The 14,472-nt window shown below is 43.8% G+C and overlaps 2 protein-coding genes across 3 annotated transcripts in view; both read left to right on the forward strand.

Moving 5' to 3' along the window:
* The window catches only part of wdhd1 (WD repeat and HMG-box DNA binding protein 1), a 57,171-nt gene extending 48,649 nt beyond the window's left edge, over positions 1–8,522 (forward strand). For both annotated transcript variants that reach the window (XM_063184641.1, XM_063184642.1), the window contains exons 23-26: positions 538–702; positions 980–1,155; positions 4,471–4,606; positions 7,829–8,522. In XM_063184641.1, coding sequence (XP_063040711.1) covers positions 538–702; positions 980–1,155; positions 4,471–4,606; positions 7,829–8,005 — 654 coding nt within the window. In that variant the 3' untranslated portion in view covers positions 8,006–8,522. The remainder of the gene's footprint in view (positions 1–537; positions 703–979; positions 1,156–4,470; positions 4,607–7,828) is intronic.
* A 970-nt stretch (positions 8,523–9,492) lies between these two features.
* The window catches only part of gch1 (GTP cyclohydrolase 1), a 38,993-nt gene continuing 34,013 nt past the window's right edge, over positions 9,493–14,472 (forward strand). Inside the window, exon 1 of the mRNA XM_063184643.1 lies at positions 9,493–9,994. Within this exon, the coding sequence (XP_063040713.1) occupies positions 9,634–9,994 (361 nt within the window). The 5' untranslated portion in view covers positions 9,493–9,633. The remainder of the gene's footprint in view (positions 9,995–14,472) is intronic.

The following is a 14,472-nucleotide window of genomic DNA, read 5'->3' on the forward strand; positions in this document are numbered from 1 at the left end:
AAATAATACTGCTGATGGGCATCCACTTTTGTTGTAGCCTAATTCCAGGATAGTTTCACTAGTCCGCTTCATTTTAACCAGCTGCCTCAACAATAATATGGTTGAGGTGGGTTGTTTCTTCTTCTTTTTTTTTAAATCACGCGCCTCAACATCAAATCCACGTTTAACTGGCTGCATTTTTTTGTAATATTTCCGTCCGCATACAGCGTATGTAGTTGTGCTGCATGCCTCTGTGTGCCGCCAAAAAGACGAAATGCACCAGTTACGGCAACTTCCACGCTTACGGCAACTTCCACAGCAGCCCTGAAATTCGCGTGGAGATCCTCAATTTTCCACGTCTAGTCTGTTTTAGTACATCTGAACGTGGCCGTGGAAAACTTAAGTCTTTTTTTTGTCCGTAAGTGAGCTTCGTACATGAGGCCCCTGGAACTGGAATGTAACTAATGACAAACTAATTGTCACAGTCGACCACAATGCATTGAATTGGTCTGTACAGAAATACAATGACTGAAATACAATGTCTGTGTGTATCTGTAGATGTCCGGTCCGGCCAAACCCTCTGCATCTCCGGCGGGTCGAGCAGGAAGTGTTCTGGACACCATGACGACAGCCAATCGCAAGCCAGCAGCGTCCACTACCCCCGGCTCCAAGCAGAGCAAGTCCCCTGTGCTCAAACCCCTCGTGCCCCGGCCGAAGGCGAAGGTATCTCACCTCACCACCCCACAACACTCCACAATGCCTTGGAACACTACAGAAACTCTAGACATCTTTCAAAACAGAGTGTTGGTAGTCCTCATAAGCTGTCAGTGTCTTTTAGGTGCTTACAGGAAAAATGACATGTCATGATGCATGCTGCTGGATCAACACCCTTAGTTTGTGCTGTTGTGTTGTGTTGTGTTGCTTTGCATTGTGGTGTATTGTACTGTGTTGTGTGTGTCCAGTCCATCTCCTCACCTGTTCTGTTCTGTTTTGGCATCAGACTCAGACTCTTCTGCAGATGAGCTCAAAGGCGGGAAGCAAGAAGCAACAGCCGCAGCAAGAGAAGGAGAGAGAGAGGGAGAAAGAGACGGAGGAGAAGAAGGAGAAGGAGGCAGCCACAGAGAGGCTCAAGCAGCCAGAAGAGGCCAAATCAGCTGGAGACCAGGAGAACCGCCGGTACACACACACACACACACACACACACACACACACACACACACACACACACACTATTTTTTTTATTCTTGAACACCTCCTTAAGCCAGGTGCGTAGTAGTGGAACCATTGGGTCACCAACATTGAGACAAAAAAAGCTCCCTCACACTGTTCACATATGCAGCGTTTTACTTGCGACGTTTCTGTCTATTGACCTTCAAGAAATTCAACAGTACAAATGGTTACAAACACGGTTAGCAATGTTGGACTGATCGTGTCCTACTACTGAATTACGTTAGTCATTCACCAGAAATGGCGCTCTATCAGTGCACTACGCCATTATGTGTGTTCCCTGAAATTTAGAAGTGGGTATACTCCGTATACCCGCGTTCTACGTAGACTACACCACTGATCCGATCCGTCCCTGCGTGTAAACATGAACAGACAAACGCTGCTCCATTCATGGCTCTTTTCATGCCGACCTGAGTGGTGCTCTGGGTCCTGGGAGAAGTCAGGCAGAAGGGGGGGAGAAGAGAGAGAGACAGAGAGAGACAGAGAGAGACAGAGAGAGACAGAGAGAGACAGAGAGAGAGAGAGAGAGAGAGAGAGAGAGAGAGAGAGAGAGAGCTGCATCGAGATACAGAGAGAGATACAGAGAGAGATGTGAGGATGGCACTGTGGGCTGCACCTGGCTCCCCGTGCACTCATACTTTTTGCATCGCCAACTGGGCCCACGAAAACAAAGTCACAAAGTAAATAGTATTGTCACTAACCTTGAATATACACATACTATCTCTTCTTGTCATGCTGACCTGAGAGTTGCTTTGTGTACCGCTGCGACCTGGGAGCTGGCTGGCAGCAGGCTCTCTGCTAGAGACTGATTAAATATAGTAGAACTGCATGTTTCTCATTTCAGATGAGTGAGTGAACAAGGGCACAGTAAATGAGTGACAGAGAGGGGATGCAGGCTGGAGTTGAGCGGCCCCATGAGCCCACATGTTCCACACCACACCACACCACATTCTCAAGAATCGTTGACCTGTAAGCGTCATTTAAGTTACCTAGTGAGCTCTATTGAAAACAAAAAGATGGCAAGTACCTAACCCTAACCCTAGGCCAACAAGACCGAAATGAGGTCATATGTAATATAAGGTGCTCTGGGGATGTGAGGTGTGGTGACACGTTGATCATGGATGCTCACCTCGTGTTAAGAGCTGCTTCCCTCCCCATCCTTTTCTTTGACCTTTGGCCTGAATTATAACCAAAGATTTTCTAGGTTCTAACTCCCTTTTGGACGTCTCTGCTATAACCCCATCACTGGGTCAACTGGCCATGCTAAAGCCCCATCACTGGGTGTTAACTAAGACAAACACAAGGAATCATGCCCCCTAATGCCAGGGTTGCCAACCATCCCTCAAAATAAGGAATCATCCTGTATTATTTAGAAACAAAAGTATGGGTACTATTGAGTAGAAACGGGACACAATTTGTCCTGCATTACTGTGAGAATCAAGAGTAATTTTCAAAATGTCAATGGAATGCAGGGGAATCGGATGGAATTTGCCATTATTCACTCTCAATTGCTAAGCAATACAAAATGTTAACCTATCTTGCCCTACGTGTGAATGAGATGTCCCTCCATTTTCCCCAGGGAGTTGGCAACCATACTTCTAACCCATCCTCTGGATCAGTGCTTCCCAAACTTTTTGATATCCCCCCCACAAAAAAAAAATCCACGACTCACACCAACAGAAACAAAACCATTCAACCTCCACAGATGAATGGGCATAACATAACAAAACAAACTACACATAACAAACAAGAACTAAGACTATAATTAACCTGTTAAAGATATAGTTATACCCAAAACCATGGAGCTCATCCGCATCACAAGGGTGCCTGACAGGAGTTCTTGTTACTGATATCCATGTTAACATCAGGTATAGGGCTTTGACTTTTCCCAAAAAATCATATTCGTTTTTAATTTAGAAATGAACGTCGAATTTCAATCCGTATATTTATCAATTTTTTAACATTAAAATTCCCTCACTTAGACTTGATATCAAGCTGAAGTTGTTCTGTACACCAGTAGTCACTATGAAAGGCTTTTCCAGCCAGAGATGTAGCCTAATGGCCCATTAACAGGTTAATTCACATGTTTTCAACCAGCAGTTATTTTTTAGCGATCTCTCAGCACTTAATAAGGAGAGGGTACTTACTTATGGGTGGGAATGTAGATTAAAAAGTGAAATGGCTGGTAGCTATGTCAACTTTGTATCCAAAGTTAACATTTAAATGGAATTGGATGGATCTGTGACTGCGCTAACGGTTATAGCAGTCACCTAAATTGAACACTCAACAAACTTTGTTCACTGCTAATTACGGATATTTGGGGTGGTGTTATAGGTAAGATGACTGCTCTTGCCTAAAAACTGGCATTGCATGAACATAACAGTTCGCTAAAAGCATGCTACCAAACACATAGCCTGGAGTCTGCCTTATGCCCAGACCAGACAAAGCTCATTTTGTCAAAATCCAAAAAGTAACAAGTTATTATCTTACTCTTGGCGTAATCACAGGTACTTGTGGATTGAAGCACATAGTTCCAGAAACTCTTCAACAACTCCATAAAGCAATGTGATGATGCTTTGTTTTTTAGCCATTCATTTGAGGTTCTGCACTATAGGCTACCGTAGGAGACCGCTGCCTCCGCGACTCTAATTGGGGAGTTGGAACACTGCCACGCACGCAACTCTCCTCAACAGCTGATCTTGCGATTAACCCGCAATAGAAAAAAGAAATTAAAACTGTGTATTGAATATGTTTTCAGGGAAACAATTTTAACCAATACCCATTAAGTACACCATAAATCAATACCCAAGCCTGATTTGAATGTTAAATTAAGGCTACTTGATTTTTTTTTTTTTTCTTCCTGCGTTTTTTTTTTTTTTAATATTCAAAATCTTCTTGCGTACCCCCTGCCATCACCTTGCGTACCCCCTAGGGGTATGTGAACCATAGTTTGGGAAACGATGCTCTGGATCATTTGTGTACTCCTGATTAAGAAAAACAAAAGAAAGCATGCCCCCTAACTTTACATTACCCACATGTTGGTGTTGGTTAAGAACTCTGGTTGCCTCGTTTGCCCCTTTAGAGGCATAGGTTACCCATGGTACTCTTCCACTCAACTGGTCTTTCTGTGTGTGCGTGAGCGTGACTTTTGTGAGTGTTGGTCTGTCTATGGAAGCGTTTTCATGTCCGTCTGTTCGTCCCTCCTTCCTTTATGTCTTTGTATAGGCCTGATTGTGTAACTGTGTATCCTGTCTGTGTGTGTAGGCCGAAGACTGGTTTCCAGTTGTGGTTGGAAGAGAACCGTAAGAGCATCCTGGCAGACAAGCCGGACCTGGAGGAGACGGACATCATCAAGGAGGCCATGGGCCGATTCAGGACACTATCCGCAGAGGACCGACTGGTGAGTGAGGAGAGGACGTTGGTGTGTGTGTGTATATGTGTGTGAGGGACAGATACTGGCTCATTATACTCGTACTCGTGAATAGGGCTGGGTATCGCAGCCATGTTCCTGTATCGATTCGATTTCGATTCTTAGGGCTTTGAATCGATTAATCACGATCCCTTCTTGGTGCCAGGATTTCCCCCAAAAGATGCTGTCGCCTATTTTTATTTAAAAATGTCAAAGGGCTGTGGGTTGACAGTGTTAACAGATTGCTAATTTGTAATAAGTAGACCTAGGCCTAATTGACTAATGCCTACTGGGTATTTTCCATAGACCTAAATTAAACAAAAAGAATAAAAAAAAAAAACGATTCTGTGCCCTGTGAATCGATTATGTGAATTTCGACTCGATCGATTATCGATTAATTCAATTATTTTACCCAGCCCTACTCGTCAAACACTTGCCAATACCATGCACCGATACCGCTATTACAGGAAACGTTCTGTTGACTCAAAAGCAGCATGGAAAAAAGCACCGCCTCATACATTTACTGACATTGAAATTGACATGGAAATGGACAATAAAACGCATCACAGTTGGAAAAAAAAACAAGGCTATGTATTTATTGTCATTGTATGTTGGGGGTAAAAGTATCGGTACTGGGTATCGGCAAGTACAGAAATGAATGTACTTGTACTTATGATATCGGTTTTCAAAAAAGTGGTATAGTGCGTCCCTTGCCATGTTGGTGATGTCCTTGTCCCTTTAATGAGGAGTAAGGGATTTCTAGAGGTTCTTCTAGAATTTTACTGGAACAATCTACAAAGCGGATTCCAAAAAAGTTGGGACACTTTGCATTTTGTGAATAAAATCAAAACGCTGGCATTTTCAAAACATTCAATATGTTAACAAGGTAGAACAGTATGTACAGACAACAAATCAGTTGTTAAAGTGAAGCAGAATTATTGTTTTGAGGAATTATGTGATCATTTAAAATTTCACTCTTGCAACAAATCCCAAAAAAGTTGGGATATGGCCAATAAAATGCATTTTATATTAGATAAGACTAAACACAACACAAGGGATGAGCCTGAACAGTTAAATACTTTGACTGATGGCATAATTTTATTCAAAAATTAGATATTTTGATGTGCGAGACATGATTTCAGCAGCTCAACTGATAGGTATGTTCTTCAACTTGCTTAACTTTTATTATGCTGAATATGTGGCATATCCTGACTGCAAGAAAACAATTTTGTGACCTGTTAACTCTTATGATGGAACCACACTATTGGAACATAGTAGAGATTTAAATTTGCCACCATTAGGGGACAATATCTAAAGGCGGTGCTCCAAGATATAATGCCTTGGTAGTCATGTTTGCTGTTTAAAGTCTGTATGTATCATTCAACATTCATTTTAATGCTCTACATGAGTAAAAAGACCCTAACCAAGTCACCTCTGCACCCCCTTGCCATCGTATATGCTGTCTTTCAGACTGACCACTAAATCAAGCTGAAGTATTCGTTTTCTATACAACCTGGAGGGTGCATGACTCCATAATTTTCAAAAAGGATTCAATATTTTCCATCCTGTAATCAGAGGACAGTTCCACATGTCTCCTAGGTTCATAGAATGAGCTTTTCCGCATGCAACACTGTTTAATGTGTGCATCATGTGCATTAATCAAGTGTTGTGTTTATGGTCATTTTTTCGAGAGCTGTCATTGTTGGAGTGTCATAGTTTGCTTATTGACCACGAGTATGTCATAATCTCATAACTCATGCAGTGATTACACAGAACTCTATATTACGGAAATAGGCCTTATATGCCTGCAATTTTGATAATTCAATCTTTCTGTGTAATAGATAAGTAATTAGTCCCTCAAAATCTTGCCACAGCCTTTCTGTGATGGTATTTTAGTTGTGCATTAATGTTGGCAGTCAATATAGTTCTTTTTAAAATATTCTTCCTTGTGTTATTTTTAGAATTATCCAACTATTACAACATGTTTTGGCTCTGTCCCAACTTTTTTGAGATTTGTTGCATGGGTCAAATTTTAAATGATCGCATAATTACCTCAAAACAATAATTCTGCTCGACTTTAACAACTGATATGTAGTCTGTACATAATGCTCTACATTATTAACATATTAGATGTTTTGGAAATGCCAGCATTTTGATTTTATTCACAAAATACAAAGTGTCCCAACTTTTTTGGAATCCGCTTTGTACAGCTCCTATAGACCTCTGTGTTAAAAATATCGCAAAGACATTATGACATCATAATGAGAACTCAAAATTTGTGCAAAATTCTAATCACATATTTGTGATGGTACTCCTCAAAGGGTTAACGTGAGTCACCAGAGAGCCTCTTTCACAGTATTGCTGTCACCCTCATTGGTAATTATCATATCAGAACATGGTGTGTAGTCTGTGTCCATGTAGTTGTCACCCATTCTAGCAGCCAGAGGGAGAGATGAGAGGGAGAGAGAGCAGGAGACAGAGACAGAGGGCGTGTGTGCGTGCGCGTGTGTGAAGGAGGCATTCGTGACCCAGCACCCAAAAGGCCACTTGGCCACAAGCAGAAAGGCACTTCAGAGATGTGTGTGTGTGTGTGTGTGTGTGCGTGTGCGTGTGCGTGTGCGTGTGTGTGTGTGTGTGTGATGTAGAATGCCTGTTGCTTGGGAACCCATCATTTGAGGTGTGTGTGTGTGTGTGCGTCCACATTGTTTGTGTGTGTGTGAGAGATGGGCATGATCCATTGATGTTATGCTAATTAGGATGGGGGGGGGGGGTCAGCCACTTCAGTGTGCGTGCGTGCGTGTGGTTGTGTACGATTTGGTTACGGGTTACTGATGACTCACCACCCTGTGTGTGTGTGTGTTTATAAGGGGTTGGTGTGAGCCAATCTGACATACTTATTGATGCAAAAAAAACCTTCTGTCAATAGTAATTGCATACAAATGAATGCCATTTTCAAAGCATACGTGTTTGTGTGCACACATTTTAATTGCCATGGTCAGTAATGCACTCTCTCTCTCTCTCTCTCTCTCTCTCTCTCTCTCTCTCTCTCTCTCTCTCTCTCTCTCTCTCTATTGCTGTAAACGTAAAAGGCCATGTGAACAATAGAATTTACGAACGAGAATGCGAGCGAACGACTCGGACTAATAACCTTCAAACGAATAATAATAACAAACAAACAATAACCTCTATCTCTCATGCTCTTTTTTCTGGCAGTCCTGGACGGAGAGAGCGAAAGGGGAGGTGGGTGATGTGAAGAAGAGGAAGAGGGAGGAGGAGGAGGAGTGCAAGGAGGGGGGAGGGGAAGATCGGCAGCAGGAGGAGGCCTCTGCCAAAAAGAAGAAGCCCCTGGACACCTCCGCCAAGCTCTCCGCATTCGCATTCAACAAATAACTACAACAGTGCAACACATACGTGACTTACTATTGCCCCCAGAGGGCTATACTAAGAAGCTGGTTCAGGAGTAAACCGGGATAAGTTAAGAGATAACTCATCTAATAGAAGAGCCTTAGTATAGGCCCCTGGTGCTTGATTTTTCACCACGATAACCTTTATTCAGGTGTCATTTTATACTTATTGGGCTCTGGTTTTTGGTTTTGGCCACGTCTGAATTGGTTATCAAAAGGTTGTTTTATACAAAGTGTATCTTCTAGAGTGGTGAAGGAAGTGCATTGTTAAGTTCCTGCTTTGAGGAGTTTTGAGGTTAATTGACTGACTGACTGGGGAAGTAACCAGTTGTAGTTGTGCCAGGAAACTCAAAGAAGCATTTACATCCACAGATATTTTATATGCCTTATGAAGTTGATGTAAGGTTTTTGTATGTTTATAATGCTGTGTATGTTTTGTATTTTTTGTAATGTTTACCATCTTGTCAGAAAATAAACAACTATTAAATGTAAGAAAAACCCCACTTGTTTGGAAAATACCTTCTGGAAATGTAATCCTGTTTTGAATCATTTTAGCTCAAGTGGTGTTTATATCAAGAAATGTGGATGAGATTCTGTAGGCTACTACCAGGACACTGACTGACTGACTGAATATTTGCCCTAATCCTGTAGTTGTGGATCTACTAAAGTGAATCAGCATGCATCAGGATGGGTAAATGATTGCCCATGCTTGTGAAAGTGCATTACCTTGAGGTGAATGACCCCGTGCCCTGGCCTGTAGGTTAGGCCTGGCCCAATGTGGTCGAGTGGACAACTCCAACTAGGTGTCAACACGTCCCTAATAACATGGGGGGGTTACTTCATTCCAGAATGTATAGCCTACACGCAAGTCCAAAATATTTGGCAAAGTCAATGCTTGTAGGCCTAAGAAGGGTTTTAAATTATCACTGGCCAAATGCTGGTGAAATTTGTTTTTGGTTGTCAGAATAGACCAATTTACTAGCTACTTTGCTACTAGCTACCCATTAGGGAGTGTGTGTTTTAGTGAGATTTACATTGGCCTATTAGCCATTTTGGCTGATGATGGAAAAAAGGTTATTTAGAGCCATGCTTGTAAGGCATACTTAGTACATAGAGACATCAGTTATTATTACAAGGTTTAGGTTATATAGCCGATCAATGAAGTAATAAACTCCATGAGCACAATGCATTACGGGATGTTTAGTTGTATGGAGAGGGAGACGGGTTGCTTTACAATCACACAAGTGTTTTTATTTTATTTTTAATGAGGCGGACCACGTCATGGCAGACCACAATGGATGTTGTGAGCATCAATCACTGATGAATTACTAGTTGGGGCGGCAGACAGCCCTTATCCGCTTACATGTTGCCCACAGTGCGTGACGTACAGCGCCGGTTGGACCAATCGCGCGTGATAAGGATTAGAGAGTGTTTATAAAGCCACTGACAACGATGCTGAGTTTGACACGGACCGCTCTGACAGTGGGCAAAATCCAACAGGTGGTTGGCGCGGAAGGGAACCCTTTAGAGACCACATACTTGGAAGAATACTCAGAGTAGTAAAGCAGTCAGGGAAAGCCGTGTTCATTGCTCAAATAAAACAAAACAAACACTATGGAACGATCCAAACAGAAGCAACTTAACCAAAGCGAAAAGCAAACAACATCCGCAAGTGACAGCTCTGTCAATGGACATTTTGACGGGATGGTGGCGAAGATGACCGGGGTAGCCCTGTCAGGGTCTGGGGAAAGCAGTGGCCAGAAACCCCCCTCGCATGCCCTTGAGAGCTGGAGGGAAGAGCGCACTCGGAGTGTGGAGGACAACGAGATGAGTTTGCCAAGCATCGCGGCTGCCTACACCACCATCCTAAGGGGACTTGGGGAAGACCCGCAGCGCCAAGGACTCCTCAAAACTCCGTGGAGGGCGGCCACGGCTATGCAGTTTTTCACAAAAGGCTATCAGGAGAAAATCATTGGTAAGAAAGCACGCAAATTACGCGCGGTTATTGAAATGGCAAAAAGTGTTATGACCTATTTCAGGAGGATGAAAAATCATTGGTAAGAAAACGCGCAAATTACGCACGGCTCTAGAGGTGGCAAAAAGTGTTTTTGAGGGGGGAAACATTTCATGAATCCAAAGGTGTAGTTTTGACTTTGAGAGTGGTGGGGACATTAGGCCCAATATGGCAAATTCTCCGGGTATGCTTTTTCTTTTGCATTATTATATTTGTGGGAAAAGTGGTGGGGACAAGCTAGGCATACCTCAGAAAGGGTATGGACACCATCCACACCTACAATTACACACATGTATTAATCCTCTCAGGAGAAACAAAGAATTGAAGTTATCCTCTCTATCTTACTCTAAATGATGCTGGAATATGTTTTGCTTTTAAGGGTAAAATGCGCTAGATGGATTATTGATGTCTCGTCTTTTAATGATGCTTTAAAAGCCAATCAGTGGCAGTGTAATCTAACATGTTTGACTTTGTGTGATTAATTATCATACCCGTGAGTGTTCCTTTTCCCTTTGACAATTATGTGTGACCCGAGCAAGTCTTTCTTTGCCTCTTTTATTTTATTTTATTTTTCTTTTTTTTCTTTTCTTTTGTTGCATGCGCCATGGTATCCACATTGCCACTTCAGGAGAGTTTTCAAAGGTGATTCTGTGGTCTTCCATTCTTTGCTCCTTTACATCTTTACTGTCAGACCTAACATGACCACCACGGCTGTAATGATGATGAGTGGTGGTGGACACAGCTTAATGAGATCAGTGTACCCATCTCTCATATTTGACAAACAGACATCATCTGGATAACGTTTACGGGCAATTCACAGAAAACACTGTGTGAACACATATAACACTTGTAGCATTAACAAGCATCCTCCTCATTTATAAGATGTATACAGGTGAGCTCTTGGTGCTTTGGTGTTGCACAAATATGCTTTCAATGTCTTGTAACTGATGACCCAGGGTCCAGCCTGTCCTACTGGAACCACCAGTCCCCTTAAATCTTATTTTACTATCACACCACTAACTTGCATTGATGCCCGGAAGCTCAGCAGACTTGCTTTTTACCGGGGCTGAGTTTCTCAAAAGAGAAGTTGTTAGCCTGTTCGCAACTTCGGTAGTTGTCAATGGGAAAATGCATTGAAAACAACAAAGTAGCTAATGTAGTAAGCAACTTTGGTTTCGAGAAATTCACCCCAGGTCAGGCGAGTTCAACAGGTAGCCAACATGCTACTTCATCATCAAGCTGACTCAGAGACTGGTGGAGGACAGGAGAGGAGAGGAGGAATAGAGAGGAGAGGAGAGGGATGAAGTAGAAGGTAAGGGAAGAGAGATGAGGAGAGGAGAGGAGAGGGGAGGAGTGAGTAGGGGGGAGGAAAGTAGAGGGGGAGAGGAGAGGAGAGGAGAGGAGATGAGAGGAGAAAGTATGATAGGACCGAAGCGGAGAGGAGGGAGGAGAGGGTAGTAGAGGGGGGGAGAGGAGAGGAGGAGGAGGGCGGAGTGGAGAGGTGGGAGGAGGAGAGGAGAGGAGAGGAGAGGAGCAGTCTCGTACGGGGTGTTCGTTCCTGTGATGTTTGTGAGCTGTTGTGTTAGTGGTGGAACCGGGGAACGGCCCCTTCTCTCTCTTCCTCTCTCTCTCTCTCTCTCTCTCTCTCTCTCTCTCTCTCTCTCTCTCTCTCTCTCTCTCTCTCTCTCTCTCTCTCTCTCTCTCTCTCTCTCTCTCTCTCTCTCTCTCTCTCTCTCTCTCTCTCTCTCTCTCTCTCTCTCTCTCTCTCTCTCTCTGCTGTCCCAGTCCCCATACCTCTCCTCCAAGGCTCCACATCTGGACCTGGTTTGAGCAGCTCAGAATGGCAGTTAAAGGATGCAGGCGGAATGTGTTAGAGTGCCCTTCCTCCTCTTCCTCCTCCTCTCTCTCTCATTCTCTCTCTTTCTCTCTCTCTCTCTCATTCTCTCTCTCTCGCTCTCGCTCCTTCTCCTCCTCCTCCTCCCTCCCCTGTTTTGAACAACACGTATCTGGAATGGTTCCTTCCTCAGATCCCAAATAATGCTGAGTAACGCTGTAGGCTTGCACCCTGTGCCCCTCTCTACCTCAGAAGAACGCCGGTCGGCCGGCCGTCCTGCTCAGTACATTTGGCAGTTATCAGAGAAGACTGTTGAATTCAACACTGCATATGTTGAACGAGTGATGATGCAACACTTACAGAGCCCAATTTAACACCACTGCTTTAGGGTGCGTGGCCTTACTCTCACTGGCAAATGCATAGACTAGACGGACCACTACGTCTCCATGGATTGATGATGCACAAATAATTAGAATCAGAATTGGAATCAGAACACATCGTCATACCAGTAAGCTCTCTCTCTCTCTCTCTCTCTCTCTCTCTCTCTCTCTCTCTCTCTCTCTCTCTTCCTTTCTCTCTCTCTCCTTTCACCCCGCTCTTGCGTTGCCATTGGTCTGGCCGCTCACCACCCCCTTCACTGAGCAGAATGCCTCTTCTGAACACAGAGGCCATATGCTCTAGACTAGGATGCAGCCACTTGGATGTGGATTTGAATGCACCCAGTAGCATATTGCTCACATTTGTATGCTTTTGTTTGTTGTTTGTTTGATGTTTGTTTGTTTATGGATAATATAAAACAGCTGATCTCAGTGACCCTGACCCTACACACAACCCCCCGCCCCCCCCACCCCCCCAATAAAATGTGTTGGGTATGGTAATTAATTTGTGGGTGGAATGGTACCGGTAACTCGCTTGATCATTACCACCAAACTAGTCATATCCTGAGTAGTAGTTTACCTTAAAAGACGTTGCATTTGGTGTGACGTAATCTGTGTGGCTCGATCCTGTTGCCTGGGTCACTGCTTTCTTGTTGGACTGAAACGCAAAGCAGAAAATGTGATGCAATATGCAATATGGATGATTATGGCACTAGGAACAATCATTGACTGACTGGCCATAGAAATAAAAAAAAATGTTTTTGCCCCCTCCAGTTACTGCGTGCGTGCTTGCGTGCTTGCGTGCGTGCGTGCGTGCGTGAGTTTGCTATCACTGATTGACCTCAACCAACAGGGCAATGGATTGATTGACGCCGAACGTCTCCTTTCATTTTCCTCACCTGATGAAATGAAGATGTCAGCTGCCTTGATGTTCACCTCCCGCTAACTGGCATCAGTAAAACACAACTTCACATACGTATACAGTAGTATGTCATGCCTATGTGAACAATGTGAACGCAGATGCAAAATGACTTCTTGTCACAGGGTATTCCATTCAAAGCCGAACGCTATTTTGAGGAAACGTCAATCACGGGACCGGTGAACACATCAGAGGAGACACCTCACGAATCAGCTGACATCACAGACAGACATTGACCAATCAAGTGGTCTATCTGGTACCAATGCTCCTGTTTGGTGACTCACAGCAAGAAGGGCCTTGGGGGGCAGGAAGTGGGGTCAAGGGAGGAGGGGCTTAACCTGCCTACTGCCCTTTAGTGTGTGTGTGTGTGTGTGTGTGTGTGTGTGTGTGTGTGTGTGTGTGTGTGTGTGTGTGTGTGTGTGTGTGTGTGTGTGTGTGTGTGTGTGTGATTGCATGCGTGTATGTGTGTGCTCGTGCGCACACTTTCATTGGTGTGTGTGTGTGTGCGTGTGTGTGTGTGATTGCATGCGTGTATGTGTGTGTTTGTGTGTGCTCGTGTGCACACTTTCATTTGTGTGTGTTTGTGTGTGTGTGTGTGTGTGTGTGTGTGTGTGTGTGTGTGTGTGTGTGTGTGTGTGTGTGTGTGTGTGTGTCTGGTGTGTGTGTGCTTGCGAGTGCGTATGTTGTCCTCCCTGGGGCTCTTCATCCAAGCAACCTTTCCAAGACCTTTACTAATCTCCTTATTCTGTCGAATTCTTCCCCATTACTAGAAATACATTAGATACACTGTTGTCTTACATACTGTAGACTCACTGACCTCCACAGAGTCAACCAGACCAGAGAGAGTAGAGAGAGAGAGGTTCCATTGGCCCATTGTTTCCGGTTCTATTATTGCAAGGGGGAGGGGGGGGATCCCCCTTTAGGCAGACCTAGGCAGACCTAAGGACTGTTCTATTCAATGCTAGAAGTATTATGACACGCGCCTTTAGGCAGACCGGAACCTGGTCATGTTAGGTGCCCATAGCAACCTATTACATTGGCATATCTCTATATACTTAAAGAATCTCTGACCATACTGTCAACCATACTGTACTGTACTGTAGTTGTGGCTTTGTTTGTGTTTTATGTGAAGGGATATTGTGGTCTTATACTATTAGTGGTGCATGTGGGCCAACTTTAAAACACATTTGAAATGATCTTGCGGGCCAAATACAGTGAAATGATCCAGCGGGCCAGATTTGGCCCCAGGGCCTGAGTTTTACATTCCTGGGGCCTCATTTATCATCAGTTCGTAGAATGTCTTCTAAAT

Source organism: Engraulis encrasicolus, chromosome 19 (assembly GCF_034702125.1).
Source record: "Engraulis encrasicolus isolate BLACKSEA-1 chromosome 19, IST_EnEncr_1.0, whole genome shotgun sequence".
Classification (NCBI taxonomy): Eukaryota; Metazoa; Chordata; class Actinopteri; order Clupeiformes; family Engraulidae; genus Engraulis; species Engraulis encrasicolus.